Source organism: Hypomesus transpacificus, unplaced genomic scaffold (genome assembly GCF_021917145.1).
Source record: "Hypomesus transpacificus isolate Combined female unplaced genomic scaffold, fHypTra1 scaffold_30, whole genome shotgun sequence".
NCBI lineage: Eukaryota > Metazoa > Chordata > Actinopteri > Osmeriformes > Osmeridae > Hypomesus > Hypomesus transpacificus.
This window is the reverse complement of record NW_025813826.1, coordinates 3,276,174-3,298,654: the sequence shown is the minus strand read 5'-3', so window position 1 is coordinate 3,298,654 and position 22,481 is coordinate 3,276,174. Positions and strand designations below refer to the sequence as shown.

At 52.0% G+C, this 22,481-nt stretch overlaps 1 protein-coding gene across 4 annotated transcripts; it reads right to left on the bottom strand.

Moving 5' to 3' along the window:
* Positions 1-4,286: 4,286 nt before the first annotated feature.
* camsap1b (calmodulin regulated spectrin-associated protein 1b) lies at positions 4,287-22,447 on the bottom strand. 4 transcript variants are annotated; one of them, XM_047015327.1, is made up of 18 exons: positions 22,209-22,447; positions 21,069-21,236; positions 16,924-17,186; positions 14,951-15,112; positions 14,605-14,685; positions 12,985-13,126; positions 12,574-12,713; positions 12,352-12,448; positions 11,873-12,041; positions 11,249-11,337; positions 10,659-10,743; positions 8,332-10,561; positions 7,816-7,952; positions 7,376-7,587; positions 7,032-7,134; positions 6,816-6,931; positions 6,566-6,684; positions 4,287-6,435 (listed from the first exon to the last, which is right to left on the bottom strand). In XM_047015327.1, the coding sequence occupies exons 1-18, from the start codon at positions 22,237-22,239 to the stop codon at positions 6,139-6,141; spliced, it is 4,641 nt and encodes a 1,546-aa protein (XP_046871283.1). In that variant the 5' UTR covers positions 22,240-22,447; the 3' UTR covers positions 4,287-6,138. The 4 variants fall into 4 exon arrangements, with proteins under 4 accessions (XP_046871283.1, XP_046871286.1, XP_046871284.1 ...); XM_047015330.1 differs by having other exon boundaries at positions 8,332-10,513; XM_047015328.1 differs by having other exon boundaries at positions 11,906-12,041.
* Positions 22,448-22,481: the final 34 nt, after the last annotated feature.

The window sequence follows — 22,481 nt, the reverse complement described above, 5'->3', positions numbered from 1 at the left end:
TCGGTTCTGAACCACCTCCTGGAGCAGTCCGACGAAGACGTACTCGTTATTCGCCAGGAGATTCTCGTCGTTTGGGGAGCCACCACTAGGGGGAGACAGTGAGCTGCCAGCGAGCACCTGGATCTCTGGTTCTTCCCCTGTGGAGGTTTCACACGTTGTTTTCTGTTTTTCCCCACTCTCTGTCAGGCCTGTGCTGTCCTCATACGTGTTCTGGAGTTCCTCTGCTTTACTGATTTGGCTTGGTGTCTTTTCAGATAAGGGCCCGCTCACTGTGACTGGTTCTGACTGTGGCTCAGTGGGCGCTACGGTGGATTGAGAACCACCATCTGGACTGATGTCAAACTCGGTAGAAGCTGTCTCAAAGCTGACCAGACATAATTGAGATTGCCGATATTCCACTGGAGGTTCATTAGACCCAGGTGGTTCCGACTGAAGGTCAGCCACCGGAGTGATGGGTTCAGTAGAATATGGTGGCTCTGACTGAAACTTTGCAGATCTAGTTAGAGGTTCAGTAAAATAGGGTTCTGACAGCAGTTCTGCTGACCCACTTGGAAGCTCAGTAGAATTTGGAGGTTCTGATTGAAGCTCTGATGATCCATTTTGAGGTTCTTTTGAATATGGTTCTGACAGCACTTCTGCTGACCCACTTGGAAGGTCAGTAGAATTTGGGGGTTCTGATTGAAGCGCGGCAGATCCAGTTAGAGCTTCAGTAGAATATGGTCGATCTAATACAAGTTCTGCTGACCCACTTTGAATCTCGGCAGAATTTGCTGGTTCTGCCTGCAGCTTGGCAGATCCAGTGAGTGGTTCAGTGGCATCTGGAATTGAGATGACCAGATTTTCTGAAACGGGATCATAACTTAAGGAAGCCGTTTCAAAATCCGGCTCTCGAGGTTCTTCAGTAGATTCCCCAGCCGATTCCTTCAGAGTAGCCTCAACTGTTTCCTCAACAGGCTCTCCAGACGATTCCTCGACAGTTGCCTCCCCTATGCAGCCCTTGGGTGATAGCACGTCATTCGGAACAGGTTCCATGACAATGATGTTGCCACCTTCTGACAAGACGTCACTTTTGCCGACTGAGTCTTGAAAAGGCTCAGGCACATTAAAAGAGCTCAGCCCCTCCCCCTGATTGGCACATCTGGCTTTCCACTGGCTAGAGGTGGGAGGCCAGGTGGAGACTCTGCCAATGGCCCTCCCTATCGGTATTATTGGACCCCTGCTTTCTCCATGGAGACCATTTGGTTTGCCAGTCTTTGGTGTGGTCAGGTCAGTTCCTATGGACAGGTATGGTATGGTCTCTGTGTCTTCAGTAGCTTTGGTTATGGTTCTGCTGCCGTTTCCAGAAGGTGACACATCTCCATCATCGCACTGTTTCCCTTCATTGATATAGTCGGTCAGGCGTCTCTGAGCTTTCAGTTCCTCGTCGGTGTCCTGAGCTTTTACCTTTCCGGAATCTTCTCCTAATTCCTCTCCTTGTTCTCCGGAGCTGTTCTCCTCTGTGGGTGTTGGTTTACGTGAGGGTCCCTCTGTCTCAGTTTCCATGTTGTGACGTCTTCTCCCTCCTCCACAGAAGGGGGAGGTGGAGAGCACAGCGTTGGCTGACTTCGGTCTGACTTCAGTCCCAGGGACTCTTCGGAGGCACTCCAAGTCCCAGTTCACCACCTCCTCGGGGCACTTCTGGTAGGGTCGTCTCGGGGGGTTCAGCGGTTGGGGTTCACCTTCTTCCTCTTTGATCTCCGGCTGGGGCCTCACTTGTTTCCTCCTCCGTCTCCTCCCATAAACTCCAGCCAGAGCACAGACCACACACAGCAGCACGCACAGAACCACTGCAAAGAGACGACCCAGTCAAGAGGCGGGATCAGTTGGCTGAGCGGTTAGGGAGTCGGACTATTAATCAGAAGGTTGTTCGTTCGATTCCCGGCCGTGCCAAATGACTTTGTGTCCTTGGGCAAGGCACTTCACCCTACTTGCCTCGGGGGAATGTCCCTGTACTTACTGTAAGTCGCTCTGGATAAGAGCGTGTGCTAAATGACTAAATGTAAATGTAAGACGCCACATCGACACGACATGCTCATGCACAGCCTCCAGAATTGACCCCGGGATGCCGACTGTGTTTGCAACCACGTATTACAAAGTGTCTAATGTTTAGGCAGAAATGTACTGGCTCCAGTTTGAAAACACCTCACTTACCTATTATTGTGATGAGAGCAGGGATTGTAACCGAGGGTGGGATTCGGGTGACAGGTTTATCTGTTGTTAGTGGAATCAACGTGGGACTCACGGGGTCGCCTGTTGGCGTCACACACCTGGACACGTTCCAGACCAGCTGACCTCTCAGATCTGCTGGGCTCTCACACTTCACCTCCATCTCATTCGCCAGCAGAGAGCGCATCTGCAGATCTGGACACCCAAGAAGAGCACCTCTCAGCATCTGTATTGCCTTGTTCCCTTGACAACTAGCAGTGTTTGTTCACAGGAGTTCCCTCACTATCCATGAACACAAATCCACTTGATTAATACTGAATGCACAGTCAAACAGAACAGAAGTCTTTCCAGATGTGTTCTAGATGGAGGCAAGACTGTTAAGAAATTCATGAGCACTGCAAATGAAATAAACAAATTCCATGCTTTGCATCAATAAGTTTCCCTAGAAGGCCCATGCAGTTTTGAAAGCATTTACAGAACTAAAACAAGCGGTCAGTTTTGAGCATTTGGCTCCCCATAGACTCAATGTTAGAGCTAGATCTGCTAACTGTTTCTATCCTGGTGATTGTTGCATTAGATAAAATACATCTGGATAGGCAGCATAAGTCATGTGATCTTATTGCCAATCAAAGCAAATTATTAACAGGTGACACAAATGAGTACTCTTGATTGGCTTAATGCTGAGATCCACTGGCCATCTCTGTAGGCTTCCCACCCAATCAGACGTTAGAAACGGCACTGATATTTTACTTGCTATTTTATTTTTCTACGTTTTTCCTAACTTTTGATTGGTTGGATACCCTGCCCACTGATACCACTGGCCCCGTTTATCATACATTTGAAGGAAAAGAAGAGTCTCTTCACACCTCTAAGAAAACGGACCAAGTCCTCTGCTTCACAGGAACAGTTCCAGGGGTTCCCATCCAGGTGGATCCTGGTAGAGTTGAGAGGCAGGAAGACCTGAGGGTCAACATGGGTCAGTAGGTTCTCCGAGAGGACCAGGCTGGAGAGATGGGGCTGGAATGCAAAACTACCGGGAGATATGGCCCTAATCTTGTTTCTGGCCAAGTCAAGACTGGTTAGACCGGTTAAAGCATTAAGCATGGACCCTTCCAGAATCTCAATGTGATTTCCAGGGAGACTGAGAAAAACGAGGCGGGCTGGCTGGCTGAGCCAGGTTGGGGTGAAGTTAGAGAGGAGGTTGTTGTCCAAAACCAGGTTAGTGAGATGAATGAAGGAACTCAGCCCTCCGGCAGAAATGTTTGTGATTCCAGCCCCTACAAAATTAAATCTGATCACTGACGTGAGGCTGTCACTGTGGAAAACACTGGAGTTGATCTCCCCCACATTCGACATTATGAAGACCAGGGAAGACAATCCTGTTGGAAAACCTGAAGCACAAGATACTCAGGGCATCAGAACGTCACGTTAAAGTATGTTTCAATTTCAGATACGTTTGTTTGTAAATGTGTCTTACTTTGTGGAATATGTTGACAGATGTAAGATTCCAAATCTTTTGTACATTGAGAGTCCACCAATCCCACAGATAAACAAAGAACGACCACTGCAACAGCTGTGGAACACACAACAAATGTACCAAAGCACTTCATGGAGCTACAATCCCTCCATTAACAACTAGAACTTACCATTCATGGTCAGCTATTACAGATGTCATCCAGTCAGCCAGGTTTTAAGAATCTATAACTGCTGTATTGTCACAAGTTGAATCCAAATTTGTCTGACACAAGCAACCAAACTTCAAATAGTACATAGACGTTCTGTGTATTGCTGAATACTTGATGTGAACCTCACGCTGAGAGTGGTTGCTATGGTGGGTATGTATCTGCAGGTGTTTACCATGGTTATGAGTGGTGGTGCTGAGCACGAGGGGCCAGGTTGTTCCAGTTGAGTGGTAGAGTGGAAGACCGAAAGATCCTGGGGGACATAAAACCAAGCAGCCCCTTTCATCAACTCAGTATTGGACGTAGCTTTATTACAAACACGTTTCTCGTTTCGATCTACCCGTTTTAAAAGGTTTGAAAGACAAAAGAAGAAATGTCAAGATAAGACTAATGACGTATCTGGGTGTAACCCATGTCCATCCTCCACACTGGAACAGGTTGCATGTGTTTTCTGAAGCGCCAAAACTAAGTATGCATCTGGGTGTTTGGTGACGTGTTAACATGCTTGAAATGGGATCTGAAATTATGCAAAAAACGGTACAGTTGAAAACATACAATGTGGGAAATGAAAAGAAATGAAAGTGGTTTTTTTGGGTGTTTTCTTTTTTGAAAGTTTATTCAGTTTCAGTGCTTTCTTTTAAAAATAAATATATGTTATGGTATAAAAGAAATGTTAAAATCAAGGATGAAAATTACACTAGTGTAACAAAAATGGTGATCAATCCCAATACAATCTTTTAGTAAACAAGACACACAAAAGGATGTATAAAAAAATAAACCAAATTATAATCAAGTATTCTACGTTTTTTGGAAACAGCGGTAGTTCTCGAAAGGAGGCCCTTTCAGTTTACTAGTCAGTGTTATGAATGCAGTGTTGCAGCAGGCTGCGTTCTGGGTTGGAGCGCACCGCAGTTCAGTTTACGATACCGTCTACATTAGTTTGATAACCAAAAGCCGACCAGCTTCATCAAATTCTACTTTTATCAGCAGTTAAAGTGCACGAGTGCAACACTCAGTTGCTCTTGTCGCTAACGCAGGGTTCTAAAGCACACATGAATAGACACATCGACAGTGGCAGTGTTCGTGGACACCTTTCAGGAATGTTCTTTAATGTGGGTAAATAATTAAGCCACAGTCCAGCACAGAGTAACCCATTATAAATATGCTGCAGCCCAGCCTCTCAGAGAGCTAGCAGACAGCAGGCAGCTCATGGAGAGAAGGAATGAAGGAGTTAAGATTGCATGATGGAAGCCTTTGAAACGTGATGAGTGCACCTTTCTACAGGACAGTGCCCGGTGGAGAAACACGAATAACTCTAGTGTTGTGACGAAACACGCATCAGCTTGGATACTACGGCACATCCGCTTAGTTGAAAAAACACACTTACAAATCAAAAAGACATTTTTGTACCAAAGACTATCGTTGGTCCCCTTCGATAACTCCGCGCGAAGGGGTTAAAGGCGAGATAGAAGTATTTAAAACGACCATCGTAATTCCTAGAATCACCAGTGCTACAGCTGATCTGCTTCTAATAGCGGTTGAATGTATAAACAACAGTACCACGATGTGTGAAGGCCAAACAATGGATGACTTGGGAGGGGGGGGAGGATGTCCTGGGATACAGTTATACAGATATAACTGGGTGGTGGGTGGGGGGGACAGTTCAGAGCAGCACGTTTAGAGTCGACTGGTGAGGCAAAGGTGGCGATGCTTGTTGGATGACAGTCATTCTGGAGAGATTGTTGTAGCAGCACGTCCTGGCCCGGGTTCAGCCCCAAGGTGCGTTGGAGCTCAGGCACCCCTCCGCTTTCCAGAAACGCGAGGACTGGTAGTGTTGCAGATGAGCTCCTGACCATCATTGCCAAACCAACAAATACTTCAAGTAAAAACAAATCCATCATGAGAGGAAAAAAAACAACAACCCACAACTAAATGCCCACATGCTCATGTCAGTATTTAAAACCAGACGACTCAACAGCATCCTGGACAGATCCCATCAAGATCTAGGAGGAATTCATCTGCGTCGATGCCCTTCTCCCATCTACGGCCACCTTATCGGTAACCAAAACCTATGGTTCTGTCTGTTCACACACCATTCCAAGTAGCTACAGACGCTCTTGTTATACAGGTGTGGCTTGGTCTCGGAAGGTTTTTCGTGGCAGTGCGGACTTCAATGCAATCTATCCAGGAGATCGAAGGTGGTTGAAGGGTTGCTTCTGGGCTGCGCTCCCAGGACAAGGTTCCGCCTCGGTTATTTCCCACTTTTCTTTGGCACAGTGCTCCTCTTGACCTGCCACAGGTGGTTGTGGATGGTGATGGCGTCCACGCTGACCGACACCGTTTTGGCAGGAATGACGGTGAACTGCTTCCTGTCTGAGCTGTACTTGTAGAGCTTGTCGATCATCTTCTTGCCGATGCTCTTGGGGCCGTTTCCCGTCAGCTTGTGGATCTCCTCCGAGTCCGGGAGGTAGGAGTAGAGCGCGCGGAACTGACAGCCTCCGTCCCGGAACAGGATCATCAGGTGGTTGGACTCACACTTATCCAGCTCCTGGGGATGGGCAAAGCATCATGAGGAGTTCATCATCATCAGATTAGAACCGCTAAAGAAAAAGTTTGATAACTCAGGGGGCTGACCTGACTGGAGACGGGGGTTTAGGGGATGGTGTTTGTGCGCTCACCTCGAGGATGACGAGCTTCTGGGGCTCGTTGACCTTTCCAGCCAGGCAGCAGTGGGAGATGGCGTTGTGGATGATCGGCTTGTTGGACTTGGCACTGGGCTCTTTGAAGAGCTTGGGGCCTGACGGACAAAGCAGGAGAGGGAACTGAAGTTAGACCGGCAAATAAGGAAAGAAAAACGGTGAAGCTTTTACACAGCTGCACGGGGTGAGGTTCTTGGCTCCTGAGGGGCTTCTCTATTGGCGTTCTTACCGGTGTACTCCGCCATGGAGGTGATGGAGGAAGCCGTGGAGCCGTTGTCCCAGTCCCGCTCCGTGTTGCGACTGGTATTGCGACTCAACCCAGGGAACGACTCCACCGATTCTCCCCTGGGAAACCGAGAGCACCGCAGTGAGATGTCGACACACACTGACCCTACACACCAGAACACAAAACAAACACACACACACACGGGTGATCTGAGCTTACCGCTGAGAGCTTGCTCCTCCAGAGTTGACGCTGTCAGCCTCGTTGGTTGCGCCCGAGGCCAGGGACAGACTGGAGCCAGACTGGGCACTGCTCAGGTTGTCAGCTACACAACACACACACATCACCTCAAAGTCACATACAGTGTCCTTATACACACAGGGAAGCCAGTCTGACCATCTGCAGACTGTGGGAGACATCCTTCAAATAATCCTGTTAAAATGTGACATGTGCTTAGGTGAAACCATTGCTGAAAATGTCTTGGAACACGCTCCAGAACCCTGCTGGACCAGGACTGGGTCGTTTGGAACACAGAATTAGCTCGTTGTAAACGGGGAGTTACTCACGGGTGGAAGAAGAGCACTTGGAGAAGGTGTCGCTGGAGGACTCCTCCCTGAGGACGGCCTTGGGTCTCTGTTTCTTGGAGGGCTTGGTGGGCTTGGCGACGCCCTGCTCCTCAAACATCTCCTTCTGCTTCCTCCGGAGGTAGTCCTGCTTGATGAGCTCCCTCCTGGTCTTCTCCTCCTCCTTCCTGAGACGGTCCTCCTCGGCCTTGCGCCTGGGGAGAGACACACGGCCAGTTATATCTCTTTACGACGTTTGCTGCGACTGGAACGGTGGTATGAAGCCAAAGTCGATGAGAGGTGGAGGTAATCCCCCAGCTATGGAGCCAGGTTGAGTTCACCTCAGGATAAGTCAAGTGAAAACCGATATGAAATTCAAGTCAGTTGAGGAAGGCCTCGTCTGCCCGGTAGCTGTGCTCTGGTTGGTGAAAGGCGAGACGCACCTGACCTCGTCGCGTTTGAACTCGGTCTCAACCTCCAGCTGTTGTTTACGTAGACGGGCCTCCTCGGCCTTCTTCTGCTGCTTCAGGAGAAAGGCCGCTCGCTTCTTCGCCAGTTCGTCCTCCGCCTTCTGTTCATCCTGCAGCAGGAGTCAGCACACACATTTACATTTAGTCATTTAGCAGACGCTCTTATCCAGAGTAAGTACAGGGACATTCTCCCCGAGGCAAGTAGGGTGGAGTGCCTTGCCCAAGGACACAACGTCATTTTGCACGGCCGGGAATCGAACCAACAACCTTCTGATTAATAGCCCGACTCCCTAACCGCTCAGCCATATGACCCCCATATGACCACACACGACAGGCGTTGAAATGTACTTCCTAAGAAATATATTTTATTTTTAATATTTTCGGTACTATACACAACATTACTGCAGGTTGCTAAGTTACTGCTGGGAGAAGATGTGTCCCCTTGATGTGAACCAAACTGTCAATGTTCTTACTCACACACACAATTACCTTGAAGAAGAAGCCCAAGCCAGACTTCTGTTCCCCGTCGCCTCCCTCGGCAGTGCCGTTGTGCCCCACCTGGCCCCCGTCCTCCTCGGGGTCCCTCAGGTCAGACAGGTCCACCTCGATCAGGTGGGCCTTGCTGCGTGCCGCCGCCTCTTCTTCCGGCACGTTCTCCTTCCCCGAGCCGTCCGAGGAGTTGAGCTCAGACTCCCTGAGCGTGCTGGACAGGCACTCGTCGAAGGACACTTCGGGGGTGGCGACGGTCGCTAGGTCGACTCGCGCCGGCAGACGCATGTTAGCCTCGTCGTGAAGCCGGAAGGTGGAGCCTTGAAGATGGCCGCCGGCTTTTTCCGCTGTGCTGATTGTCCCTCCGGCGGAGCCGGCTCTGGGGTGTTCCGTCCTGGGGGAGCGCCCCCCGGGGTGCAGCCTCGGGTGAGGCCCGGCGTCCAGGCTCTGGGTGGGGGTGAGGGCCCGCGACGCCTGCCGGCCCTGTTCCTTAGCCAGCTTCAGCTCCGAGGGTTTGGACCTGGCGCCCCTGGCTGAGCTCAGCTTGGGTGGTTTCCGGAAAGGGGCGACTCCCGAATCGACGAAGTGGACGGCGGGGTTGACCTTGGGGTCGCCGGCCTTGTCGGCGGTCGTGACGGCGGGGGGGGGCTGCGCGTTCTGCCTCATGAGGAGGTCCTGCTGAAGGGACAGCTGCATCATCTGCTGCTGGATGCTGCCGATGGCCTCGTTGAGCATGTCGATGGAGCGGTTGCACTCGTTCAGATCCAGTTCTTCCTCGCCCTTCTCCGACTCCAAGCGGCCCGGCGATGGGGCCCGCCTCAGCGCGCCCGCGCGCAAGTCGTCCAGGGATCCGCTCCCTCCGTCGGCGCCGGGCTCCTCCCTGGGCCGCGGCTCGGCCGCCTTGAGCGGGCCGGGAAGCGTGTCGCTCTTGCCCTTCTTGACGATGTGGAGGAACGCGGCCTTGCCCAGCTTCTGCCTCTGCCTGGCTGACAGCAACTCCACCTTCTTCTTCTGGTGCTCGATGGCCCGGCGCTTCTCCTCCAGCTGCATGTGGAGCTGCACCAGCTCCGAGGCTAGCATGTTGATTCCTCCACCGCCGGCATCGCCGCCGCCCAGCCGGGCCCCCTGCGGTGAGGAGGGGCTCTGGTCCCTCTTCAGCCTCCAGGAGGAGCCCAGGCTGAGGGGCCCGCTGCACTCGGAGCCGTCCGGCGTGGTCCTCTGGGAGCTGGAGGCGCTGGAGCGCAGGTCGTGGCTGCTGCCGAAGCGCTGCTGGTGGGCCTTGCGCTCGGCGAAGGAGGTCATGCGCACGGCGCCGCTGGCCAGGCTGCTGGCCTGCGAGTGGGCGCTGAGGCAGGGGCTGGAGCGCCCGCTGCCCCCGTCCTTGTCCTGGTGCTCCTTCACGTTCATGTCCGCCTGGAGCTTGGCCGACTCCTCGTCCTCCTCGAAGGCCTTCCTGGACAGGGGCGGGTGTTTGATGGTGAGAGCCTCGTCCAGGTCTTCCTCGTCCACATCCTCCAGCTCCAGGTCCTGAACGGACTCCTCCTGGTCCGAGTGGAGGTAGAAGCCCTCGGCCGGCTCCCTGGAGGAAGGGTCCGCGCCACTGGGGGACGAGGGTCTGAGAGGCCCTGGGGCTGCCGGAGAACCCTCCAGGGACAGCTCTTCAACCAGACTCAATTCGCTGCTCGTTGTGGGGGTAAAGGTCTGGTTAAGGCTGATGGGGGCTTTCCTCCTGGCTGCAGCCACCGGCCCCTCTCCTCTCCGTAGAAAGCCCCTCCCCAGAGATCGGGCCTCCCCACTCTCCTCCTCCTTGTTCAGACAAACGGACTTCTCTTTCGCCGGTTTCAACACGGCAGGCATTAGTGGTTCTAGGTAAAAGCTGTCCGTTTTGGTCTCAGAGGGCGACGGCGTCGACCCGGCGGCGCCGGACGTGGGAACGCCGGGCTGCACAGCAGGGGGCGCCACAACCAGCTCCTCCACCTCCTGGTCCTCCATGCTGACGTTGGCCAGCAGGCTGTGGCCGTTGACCCTCCAAGGGCCCGTCTGGGCCTGGGGGATCTGGTGGGCCTGGGGGACCTGCGGGGTCTGGTGCCTGGGCGTGACGTTGACGACGTTGGACGCCAGGCTGTCCTTGCTGATGGAGCGGGCCAGGCTCACGCTGTCTCCAGAGGCCACGTCGACATCGCTGTCAGTGGCAGAGTGGAAAATGTGGGGGTTTAAAGTGGACATCGGCCTGGAGGGGGAGACAGTGGAGGGGCAACATGACAACTCCCATCTCTGAGTGGCCGATCATGAGGAGACAGTAGCAGAGGTGACCTGGCTTCCCTTACCTGGGTCTCCTGTCAGAGCAGACCACGCCTGCACCCCTGGACTGACCCTCCGCATGGGTCAGGGAGTTGGAACGGAGTCTGAGGCCTGAGAGGGAGAGAGAAACACAATCCAACATTATCTATGTGTACTACCTGGGCCTTTAGTAGTGGACTACCTGGGCCTTTAGTAGTGGACTACCTGGGCCTTTAGTAGCGTACTAGGGGGGTCAGATGGCTGAGCAGTTAGGGAATCGGGCTATTAATCAGAAGGTTGCCGGTTCGATTCCCAGTCCGTGTCAAATGACATTGTGTCCTTGGGCAAGGCACTTAGCCCTCCTTACCTTGGGGGGATTGTCCCTGTACTTACTGTAAGTCGCTCTGGATAAGAGCATTTGCTAAATTACTAAATGTAAATGTATTACCTGGGCCTTTAATAGTGTACTACCTGGGCCTTTAATAGTGTACTACCTGGGCCTTTAGTAGTGTACTTCCTGGGCCTTTAGTAGTGTACTAACCTGGGTCTTTAGTAGTGGGCTACCAGGGCCTTTAGTGGTGTACTACCTGGGCCTTTAGTATATGACAGTAGTGCATGTGGTGTGTGCAGGTCTTACCAGAGGCATCGTCTCCGTGTTGTTTCTGCTGTCTCTGTCTCAGCGGGAGGAGAGGGTGAGAGGGGCTGAAGGCTGAACCCCCTTTGGGACTGCAAAAGACAGGAGTGAGGAATACAGCACAGCAGTAGTGTCAGTCCATCACCATCACCCCAACACTGCCAGTCAGCAGTCCCAACTGTGCAAGGCTTGTCGAGGAAAGGCCTTCGGAACCCGATCGGCTCAGAGAACACTTTCGAAATGTTTATTATTGCCATGATCTGTATTTTAGCAGAATGATTAAAGAACGACCTCACTCCCCTTAGAGGGTTAAGAGGGGTAAGGAGTAAGAAGATTAAGGCGTTACAAGGTTAAGGAGATAGGGGGTTTGAGGGGTAAGGGTCAGAAGGTTAAATAACTAGAAGGTTAAGGAGTTAGAAGGTTAAGGAGATAAAGGGGTTAGAGGGGTAAGGGTCAGAATGTTAAGGAGCTAGAAGGTTAAGGAGATAAGGGTTAGAGGGGTAAGGGTCAGAATGTTAAGGAGCTAGAAGGTTAAGGAGTTAGAAGGTTTAGGAGCTAGGGGTTAGAGGGTCCGAAGGTTAAGGAGCTAGACGGTTAAGGAGTTGGAAAGCTTAAGGAGAGACTTACAGATGCTCCGAGTCTTCGGGGTGCAGGAAGTACCTGTTACAGACCTCTGGGCTGCTCTGGGCCGAGAGCGAGGCCTCGCAGATCCCCGGCGTGACCAGGAAGCTCCGCTTGGTGGCGTTGGAGATGGGAACCGTGGGACGGGCACTCTTCGGCTGAGTTATGGCTCGGACTGTGACAGGATAGGACAGCCGTCAATCAAGTGAGCATGAGTCACTAAGGGCGGGTCTATCCCTAGGTGTTTCCTGTCTGCGTTCTGGTAATCGACATCAGCATGTTACTGTAAACAGTGCCGCGATAAAGGGACTATACATGCGACCGATGTCGTCAATATATAGAGCATGAGCGAGTCGCTTAACCCTCATGTCGTGTGCAGGAATTCGTTTGAGCGCAGTGCTCCCTTGTCATTCAGGTTGACCAGCTTTCCCCAGCTAGCCACTGCCAGCCTCAGAAGAAAACGACACAACATTTCCGGTTCTTACCGTCTTTCAGCTCCTGGACGTCCCTGGGCTGGACAAAGTCCGGCTTGACCGTCTCGAACCACCAGAAGAGCTCGGCGATGAACACCATGACGTTGTGCTACACACACACACACACACACACACACAGGCAACACGGTTAGAATACTGCGGCGAGCGCATTCATGTTCATCGAGTTCACTCTCTGCAGTTCCCTGGTGGCCCCTCGTCTGTGTGACAGCTCACCTTCAGCACCATGGGGGCGTAGAGCATGTCCTCCATGCTCAGGTAGAAGCTCTTGTTGAGATACTCGTTGGCAAACTCCTTGAGCAGCTGGATGTTGTAAAGGCTGTCTGCTATCGAGGTCACCTCCTTCAAGCAGATGTCTGGGGGGACAGATGCACACACACACTGGGTTAGTTCAGGATGGAGCACGGTTGGAGACGTCTCGACGACTTGTGGCGCCCTCTAGTGGAGAAGTGTTTCATGCTAGTTGAGCGAGGTTCTGTTCCGTCGGGAGTCGGGTCGTTCCGAGTCGGGGATAAATCCTCCAGACATGATGCCTTACTGTTCAGTGGGAATGATCAGCGTCCCCGACCACAGCACTTGGAAGCGCTACCCTTACAATAACGTGAGCGTGTGCGCGTGCGTCCATACCGTCCAGCTTCATGAGGTCGGGGCAGTAATAGTGGACCAGGGTGAGCAGCGCTGCGCCGTCACACACGTCCCTCATCAGGTCCTCCAGCAGGGGGAAGTAGGACAGCTGGCGCCCCGAGCCCTGCTCCCTGCGGTACCGCACCTGGCCACCGGGGGGACACAGCGAGACGCTAGTGAGCAGGACAGCCAGAACACACGCAAGCTTGGGGAGGGAGAGGGGGGGGGGGATTTCTCACAGGAGGTGCAACGTTGGCAATGCACACAGATAGAAAAGCACTGACTGGACCTGTTCGAGTCTCTCTCTCTCTCTCTCTGTCTTAACACGCCTAAGACTTGAGTGAGTCAGGTTTGTATCACTACGTTTCTATCTGAACGCTATTTCAGTGTTAACGTTCCACTCTCCTGAATCACACCCTTTGTGTGTGTGTGTTTGTGTGTGTGTGGAGATGGGTGGGGTGGAGTGGAGCACTATTGATATTGCAGGGTGACATGGAAGTCACAGATTGGCAGCCGTGTACTGTCACTTGGGTGTCGGCCACTTGTGGGTAGCTAATTGGACACGGGTGGCACAGATAGCGAAGGGGCGGGATGACATGGTGTGCTTATGTTGATGAGCAACTGAGAAAGACAAAGGGTTCGACAAAGGAGGATTGGCTCTGCCGACAGCCAAGATCCTCTTTTCGCACCTTTGTCTTCACACATCCTCCCTCTCTCCCTCTCAGACACGGTTATATAAAAACGGACAAAGCTTGAAATGAGACAAAGCACACAGTTTTTGGGGGGTTTGTCCAAAACACACACAGAACCTATACCAGCACGACAACACTGCCCCAACGACAACACCGAGGAAGCTTTGGCACCTTTTGAGCGCCACTCGTGCCCTGAGCACAGCGACAAGCAGCACACGATGGTCTGGATGAGTCATGGTGGCGCGTGTGTATGTGTGCGCGCGTGTGTGTGAGTACACATCGACACAGGACTATACGTGCAACAGGCCTGGGTGTCAGAACAGTACTGGAAGCCCTCTCAGACTCTCAAGTGTTTGACTAAGCCTGGCTTGCCTGGAGAACCCAGAGGGTGGGGGTTCTCCCTTCTGGAACAATCTCCTGGTGCTGCGGCACCAGGCAGGCTGCCTGAAACACTGCAGCAGGTTGGAATCGTTTCCAGTAGTGTTGGACGTGCCTGGGTGCAAGTGGGGGGGGGGGACTAACAGCCAACTTACAGGTACTAGTTTCCAATACCATTTGGAAGGAGACTATCCAGACAGCAGGGGCAGAGGGGAGGGGGGGGGGGGGGGGAGGGAGACACAGGGGGTGGGGAGGGGTTAGGAGTCAAAAGGTCAATAGGCCAAAAGGTCAGGAAAAACTGAATCCGATTCCAGATTCTTTCCACTCCTAAATGTTACCTAGGACAAAAGGGCATTACAAACCGCTGACTGTTCAAGAAGGCCTTTCAGCTTTGTCTTGGGGAAATGCCGACCCAGACAAATTAGGTTAAACCAACATGCCGCTTACGATGACATTGGTTATCGCCGCTGCTCGTCGGCCATTTTGGCTCTGAGCAGCAGCAGTCGGTTCTGGTAGCGGGGCTGGCGACTGGAGAGCCGTGCGGCTCCATTACCTTGTGGTGGCTGGGGGAGTCCAGCGGGTGCTGCTTGGCTTTGAGCTCCCTCTCGGTGATCTCCCTCATCTTCATGTTGACCTGCGGAGGAGGACAAGCGAGGAGTTAGCTCTCCTCGTTACCCTGGAGACGTTGCTGTGGAGAGGGCTGGGATGGGAGGGGGGGGCAGGGGGTCACATGGGGCTGTCTCTCTGGAGTCTGGCTGGGAGTGAAGACAAATGCAACCAAAAGAGTCCACCGTTCATTCGTAGCCCTGCGGTGAGTTCATATCTCCGGTAAGCTGGTTATAACTTGAGGCATAGGCAGCAGCTGTGTGTGTGTGAGAGAGACATGGTGCGTGCGTCACCTTGTTGATCCAGAAGACCATGGCGTCCTCCAGGTCAAAGGGCAGCTCCTTGGAGGCGCTGAAGGTGGAGAAGCGCTTGACGCAGGCCACCACCTTCTCGATGCTGATCATCTCCACCGTGTAGGCCATCATCAGGGCGTCGATCATGGGGATGTGGGCGCTCTTGGGGGCAGAGGGGAGGCAAGAGGGGTGTGTTTACATGGGCCAGACGTAGAACTGGTCCAATGGTGACTAACCGAGTACATTTACAATACAGTACTGTACTCTGACAGTTGTTTCAGCCTGTATTGTATGGCTGCTCTCAGATTCCCCTCATCAGGTACTGGATCTCTCTTACTCACTCACTCACACACACACACACACACACCCTTGGGAGTGCACACCAGCAACATGGATGTTGCCATGGTAACATCGCCTCAAGTCAGCATCCGGCAGGTTGTCTCATCCAGTCTCAGAAAGCTCCGCTCTTCTTCCAGGGACTTACGCCTTGCCTACTGTTGAAAACATACATCCACGCGCCAGACACATCCCAGACCAGCCAGACACATCTCAGACCAGCCAGACACGTCTCAGACCAGTCAGACGCGTCCCAGACCAGCCAAACACGTCTCAGACCAGCCAGACACGTCTCAGACCAGCCAGACACGTCTCAGACCAGCCAGACACGTCTCAGACCAGCCAGACACGTCTCGGACCAGCCAGACACATCCCGGACCAGCCAGACACATCCCAGACCAGCCAGACACGTCTCAGATCAGCCAGACACGTCTCAGACCAGCCAGACACATCCCAGACCAGCCAGACGCGTCCCAGACCAGCCAGACACGTCTCAGACCAGCCAGACACGTCTCAGACCAGCCAGACACGTCCCAGACCAGCCAGACGCGTCCCAGACCAGCCAGACACGTCTCAGACCAGCCAGACACGTCTCAGACCAGCCAGACACATCCCAGACCAGCCAGACGCGTCCCAGACCAGCCAGACACGTCTCAGACCAGCCAGACACGTCTCAGACCAGCCAGACACGTCTCAGACCAGCCAGACACGTCTCAGACCAGCCAGACACATCCCTGACCAGCCAGCCAAGGAAGCGAGCCTCGTCTTTGGAACAAGTTTCCATGGCAACATTGGAGGACAGACTGTTTAAAAGCTCTTGGTGCCACGTTGCTATATTAAAGTGCATCTTGGGGAAAAATGCTGGATGTCATCCCATATGAGCAAAGACCAACTGGTGCTGACATGTAACCTGTGGTAATGCAGCTAGCGTGTTGATAGGGTGTCCTGGGTGGACTGGACACTAATGCGTAGCCAGAGCTCAGTTGCAAAACATTACCAGGTCTGGCCAGGTCTGCTAGGTCAGACAGGCTAGCACAGCTCCATAAAACATCTGGCGCCCAGCCTGACTGGACACAGACTGTAACCATGACGACCATCTACCAACTTTTGCACCCCTCACACTCAATCCATCCCTCTTTATTGAATATTAAAACCGTACATTTAAGAGAGCACAGCTGGCAAGGCCATCAGTAGGGATCCACCTGTAGGTTCAAAAGGCTCACCCGGTGCCCAGATGCCAGAGGGAGATAGGTGGGGAACAATAGCTCCTTTTACTGGTTAATGAGATGAGATCATTCTGGAACAGGAAGTGACCTCTGTTACCTGTCGTGCTATCTGCTGCGGAGGAGGAGGCTGACTTCCTGTAGCTTCATGTAACTGTGTCTGGGACAGGCTGGTCCACACCTACACGGCCTGAACCAAACACACCGACTTGAAACACCATGCGTCCATCCATCCTGTGCATTCACCCCTCCATGCAACCATCTGTCCATCCATCCTGTGCATTCACCTCTCCCCCCATCCATCCTGTGCATTCATCCCTCCCCCCATGCATCCATCTGTCCATCCATCCTGGGCATTCATCCCTCCCCCCCCATCCCCCACCAATCCACCCCCCCACCCCCAACCCCGCTCACCATCTTGATGGGCATGCCAGCCAGGTCGTCCTCGGCCACGGGAGAGCCGTCGCCCTCGGTGACGTAGATGCCCCTGCGGGCGAGCGCCTGGATGACGGAGAGGTGCGACTGCAGCGCGGCAGCCTGGCCCGTCTTCAGGATGAGGGCGCACACGCGGCGGTACAGCTCGCCCGACAGCAGCATCTGGATGACGGGGGGCTTGATGTGCTCCTGGTCGTACTGGTCTGTGTAGAAGGGGTCCCGCAGGTCCTCCGGGATGTGGTCTGGTGGGAGGAGTGGGGGGGGGAGAGGTGAGGGGGTACGGCTGGGACAATCACGACGGTCCCCCCTGGAATGAGGCTAGACACAGCGTTCGGGGGGCCGTCGTTTGGTGAAGCGCAGGCGGATGTTTTGATCTGTGATTGAGGAGGACTGAAAGTAGGTCTCCCCTTGTTTTGGCTAATGCTCTCGCGTTCTGAAATGAGGCTGTAACCAAAGCAGTCTTTTGGCACAGGACGTGTTGAGTAGGAGGGTCCTGCACTGTACATAACTTAATATTTTGTTTGTGGGTGGAGCTGGTGTAGCAACAATGCAGTATAATCCTCCTACGTTCACCCCTGCTCTTAACATGGGTGGCTGGCCCTGAGGTCAACATCTGCAGCAGCAAACGCTAGCAGAGCTTGGAGCAGCATTTCTATGTGTGTGAAGGGTTAGATTTCCTCAGTACTTACTGGTGACACAGTACGACAACGATACAACAGCAGTACAACAACAGGCTGGTACTACAGCGTTAAACAACAGCCTGTTGGTACTTCTCTGGTACGGTAGCTGGTAAACACAGACTTCAAGCACTATACAGCTCAGGTACTTAGTCCACAGAGTCCGCCAGCACAATAACAAAAGCCTACAAGCCAGGGGCTTGGAAAAGAACAGGCTGCTCTGTTTGAAGGATGAAGTCATGAAGAAAACCAGAAAAATACCTTATAAGGAAAGGAGTCTGGCTTCTTTAAACAAGATCATAACCATTAGGCTGGGGGAGGTAGGGGAACGTCCAACAGGACACAAATGCACTTTAGCCAAATGCAGGTGTTGCGGCCAGTAAAAAGTAATCCAACTCCATTATTCAGATTTGAATGTTCTCATCCTTGACTTCTGCTCTAGCCTCTGACAGATAGCTCCTCTCATAGCCTTCTCCTTTCCCTCTAAACGGCATTAAGGCTTCTCTCCTTTCAACTTCTGCCCAACAACAGAATACAGGCAGGCACAATCACAGTGCTAGATTGACTCGATGTACCGCTTGTAACACAAACTAGGCAAAATCCTCTTCGGGAACATGAAGAGGAATATGAATATGCCACCTTTCCCCCCCTTCGCAAACCGTGACCAGCACGCGTGCAGCGAGAAGACTCGCACGCGCTGCCCAACCCGTACCGCCACACAGGTGCACGGTGAGGACGTCGGCTGTCCAAACAAAACACAGCCGCTCATGAGAATGACCTGCAGCACGTCAATCCTGGAGATCCTGCCTCGCAACGGAAAGCCAGCACTGCTGAAAGCCCCCTTAAAAAGGGGGCTAACAAGCTTGTTATGCATCCAGCCTGCGCTGCTTTTCCACATTAAGGGGCCATCAACGCAGGGGCCTGAGCCCAATGGCCGCCGAGTCAGCGAGGCTCAGGCATCACAACAGAAAGGCTGATTGTTGGGGAAACAAAAGGTGTCTGGCCCCCGGACGGGGTCTTCACGACTCACTTCACCCCGGAGACAGTGACTCTGTGTGGCAGAGGCTGCCCCGCCCCCCAGCCTGGCTGAAATATTTAGCTGCTGGGGAGGGTGGGAGGGAGGAGGGGAGTGGTGGGGGGGGGGGTCTACTGCTGGGAGGGGCAGGTGGTCTACGGCCAGGGCTGGAAGATGGTCCAGTTAAAATACTTCACCACACAGAGCCTCTCCAGAAACTGACACTGATCTGACTCACACACAGGTCGACGGTAGCTGAATCAGGCAGGTATTAAATGACTGGGTCTACATTACACACACACACACGCACACACACTCGCATGCAAACACGTCTGCAGCTCTTAACAGCCTCCACGGTACCCCAGAATGCAAATGTGCCATCGACATTTGCAAAACTTCCGACGAGCAGTAATCTCTGCAGCCGACCGCAACCGCATTCTTCAGGATACAGCATTACCCGGCTGAGTAAACATGCTTCCCTTCACTTGGGGGAAGAATCATCTACTGTCACACATCTCTACTGGCCAGCCAGATGATGGTTACCTTTACATTGTCATTTAGCAGACGCTCTTATCCAGAGCGACTTACAGTACGTACAGGGACATTCTCCCTGAGGCAAGTAGGGTGAAGTGCCTTACCCAAGGGACACAACGTCATTTGGCACAGCCGGGAATCAAACCAACAACCTTCTGATTAATGGCCCGACTCCCTAACTGCTCAGCCATCTGACCCCACTGTTCTGATCTCAGTCCCATCCAGCCCTCCCACGGATGGGCTCTGTTCTCCGGCTGTGCTGGGATGTAATCGGTTTAAGGCCCCGTCACACCATAACGCACTGGTCAACGTTCTCTGAACGTTCTAATCGTTCAATTTCGAGCGTTCTAGGGCACCAACGTGTGACTAAGACATGACTAGCGTGGGACTGATGCATGAGGAGTGTCGTGTAACAGCGACCAAGTAAGACACCCTTGAAAACTATTAGCACTTTTGTGCATGTTCAAAACTGGGGTTTTTTGGACCAGCGTTCTCCACCGATCACCAGCGTCCACACAACGCTCTTCTGGCGCTATACCAGCAACCATGAACGATGACCAACGTTTCCTCTAACGTCATAGAACGTTGACCAGAACGTTAAGGCCTGACGGGCCCTTTAAGGCTCCTGGCCAGGCTAGAACGCAGACAGGATGTTGTGCAGAGGCCAAGGAGTGGCAGGCAGCTCTCCTCGTCAGGGCCAATTAGGGCCGTCTCTGAGGCCCACACATGGGAGCGACGTTCAAGTTCAACTTGACTGTGTCCGTTTAAACGAAAGGCTTGAGGAGGATGAGAAGGCAGCATCGAGGATGCATGCAAGGTGGAGTGCTAACCCTGAGAGGGGTTCAAGGCCTACATTCGGTATCCCATTAAAAGTCTCGGCTGAGTGACATTGTGAAATCTCCGTAATGGCTACAGCAAGGAAAAACAATATTTACGAAGCGAAAACATCGTTTTCGTTCCTAAGTTTGAGGAAGCAGTCAAGTTGCCATGTCTAAATCTGGATCCCTAGCAGAAGGACACCGTTTCAGTTCAACGTAATGTCTACTGCTACCTTGGCTGTTGCTAAGAAACCTTGGAACAATATTAATGGGAACACTAGATTGGGCACCATTAGGGCTCCTCCCATTTAGGGTGCACACCCCATGACACACTGCTCTGACCCCACTGTTTAGCAATTAAAAAATGCTGAACCAGAGCACTGTGCTCTTGGAGAAATCAGGTCAACAGTCTCACACAAGTCCCCTCGACGGCCCGGCAGATCAGTACACAGCTAAGTGGAACCAGGCAAGCTTTGGGCTGATTGCTATTCTTAGGAATACCTATGTTACTACTTGCATTTGACAGAGTGTGTACAAATGCCATATGCACCTTTAGTTACAGCATGGATGATGCACTATTCCTAATCACTAAGCTCGCTCAGTTGACAGTCGATATTGCATGCATTTGTACAGTCATTGCAGTAAGGTATCAGAATGCATGTGTAATATAAGGAAAACTTCGCGTTGGCCTGTCCTAGCCACTGAGATCTACTTCATCACTGTCCATCAGACTATACGGCCAAACAAGTGACGTCTTTGAACAGGCAATTATTCTGATATCTTGTATGGTGAAAGGAACTAGGTAATATCTAGCTCTGCATTGCCCACACATTTGCCGATGACAGTCTAAGAAATGTATCATCCAATGACATAATTCGTTTCTGTTCAGAGCATTCTTGAGCGGTACAGCATGACACCATCTTTACAGAGAAGTAAACAAACTTGAAAACGCGTTATGCGCATCCAGGGTGTTTCAAGGTCCCAACAGGTGTCCATAACAAGGTGTGAGCGAGGCGTCTATAGCAGTGTGTGTTGTTTGTTACAAAGGGGGGTTCATGGTTAAATACTGAAATATCTTACCGATGCCGTATGCTTTGGCGAACAGCCACCTTAGGTTCGCGTCTATTTTGGCTCTGGCTGAGTCGTACATTTCCAAAGGCACTATCTCCATTGTCCCTTCACCAACCCCTGCCGAATCCATTTTTCTTCGGGTGCTGTTCCGAGCAGCACACAAGTCCACGGCCATGCCTTCAAAATACAATCCCACACATGTAAATGAGAAATGTCTGTAACGGTACATGGATGCCAAGCATTGTCTCTGAACATTTGCTACAGTAGCTAGGCTAGCTAGAAGGTTTGCAACATTGTTAGTGGTGGAGGATGAGCTAGCTTGCTACATCGCAATACAGATGCAAGATGTGCATCCGTTGTTATGCATTATGTCTAATAAAATGCCAATTTTAGCAGTCATCTGTATCCAACACTATTGCTAGTTTGTAAACCCACTGGCGTCATTCATTTGACAGGGTGGTGTCCCTATAATCACAAGGTCTGAGGTCCAGATATCCAGCCAGTAAGCTTACCATCTTACATTGTGTGTACTCCAAAATGCAAAACTTTACTTACTATGATAGATAGCTTGGTACTGTAGTCAATATGGTTTATCTTGCTTAACGTTAGCTAGATATTCTATTCATGTTCGACGACGGGTCACGTCGGAGTCGAACAGAAAGCCAGCTAGTTTGCCAATATTATTCTGACGTTACCTTTAGTACAGCAGGTTACCACCAGATACCACGTTAGCCATGTGAACCATTCTAGCCACGCTAGCTAATACAGCAGATGAATGATCATACTTCATAGATAAAACAAAATGTCTCAAATACCTTCGAAGACGGGATATATTTTTGCTAGATCAACTGAGCTAGCTATATCCAATTGGATAAACGGTTTTCCATTAGAGCTTGTCCTTTCCTTATGCACTAGCTCTAAGTGCCTGTGACAAGCCCAAGCAAACCCACATTTCAGAAAGCAAGCTGGCTAACGCCGTTAGCTAGCACTGGCAGCGAGGTGAAAGGACACCTCCCCAGCAACAAAATCCAATTTGCGGCCTGTTTGACAACCGCGCCAGACACAAGTCGGATTGCTAACCTACAGTACCTAATCTGCAAAACAGTACACCCAAAACGATATACTTAATTAACATCACAAACCAAATACCTGAATTTTGCCCGCTTTGTCGCGACTCCATATTTCAATTTATAGACTCAGTCATTGAGAAAAAAAATGCCATTCTTTCAGGGCAAAGAACAGGTTTGTCTGCCCGATCTAATTAGTCTGTCTGTTAGTAGCATAGGTGGCTACCCAACCGCTACGCCTGCGTGGATAACGTGCTCCGTGCAAGAATCCAGAGTTTGAATTTAAAAGTATGAAATAGGCTATTATAAATGCACGGTGGTCGAATAAAATATGACTCCTTTTTTATATGACTCG

Bases quoted from the DNA above. Each gene is read 5' to 3' on its own strand.
- camsap1b (XM_047015327.1), bottom strand. From the start codon at position 22,239: ATGGAGTCGCGACAAAGCGGGCAAAATTCAG. The intron at 12,449-12,573 runs GTGAGCTGTCAC...GTGTGTGTGTAG, and splicing joins ACGCCCCCATGGTGCTGAAG to CACAACGTCATGGTGTTCAT. The intron at 7,588-7,815 runs GTGCGTCTCGCC...GTCTCTCCCCAG, and splicing joins TTCAAACGCGACGAGGTCAG to GCGCAAGGCCGAGGAGGACC.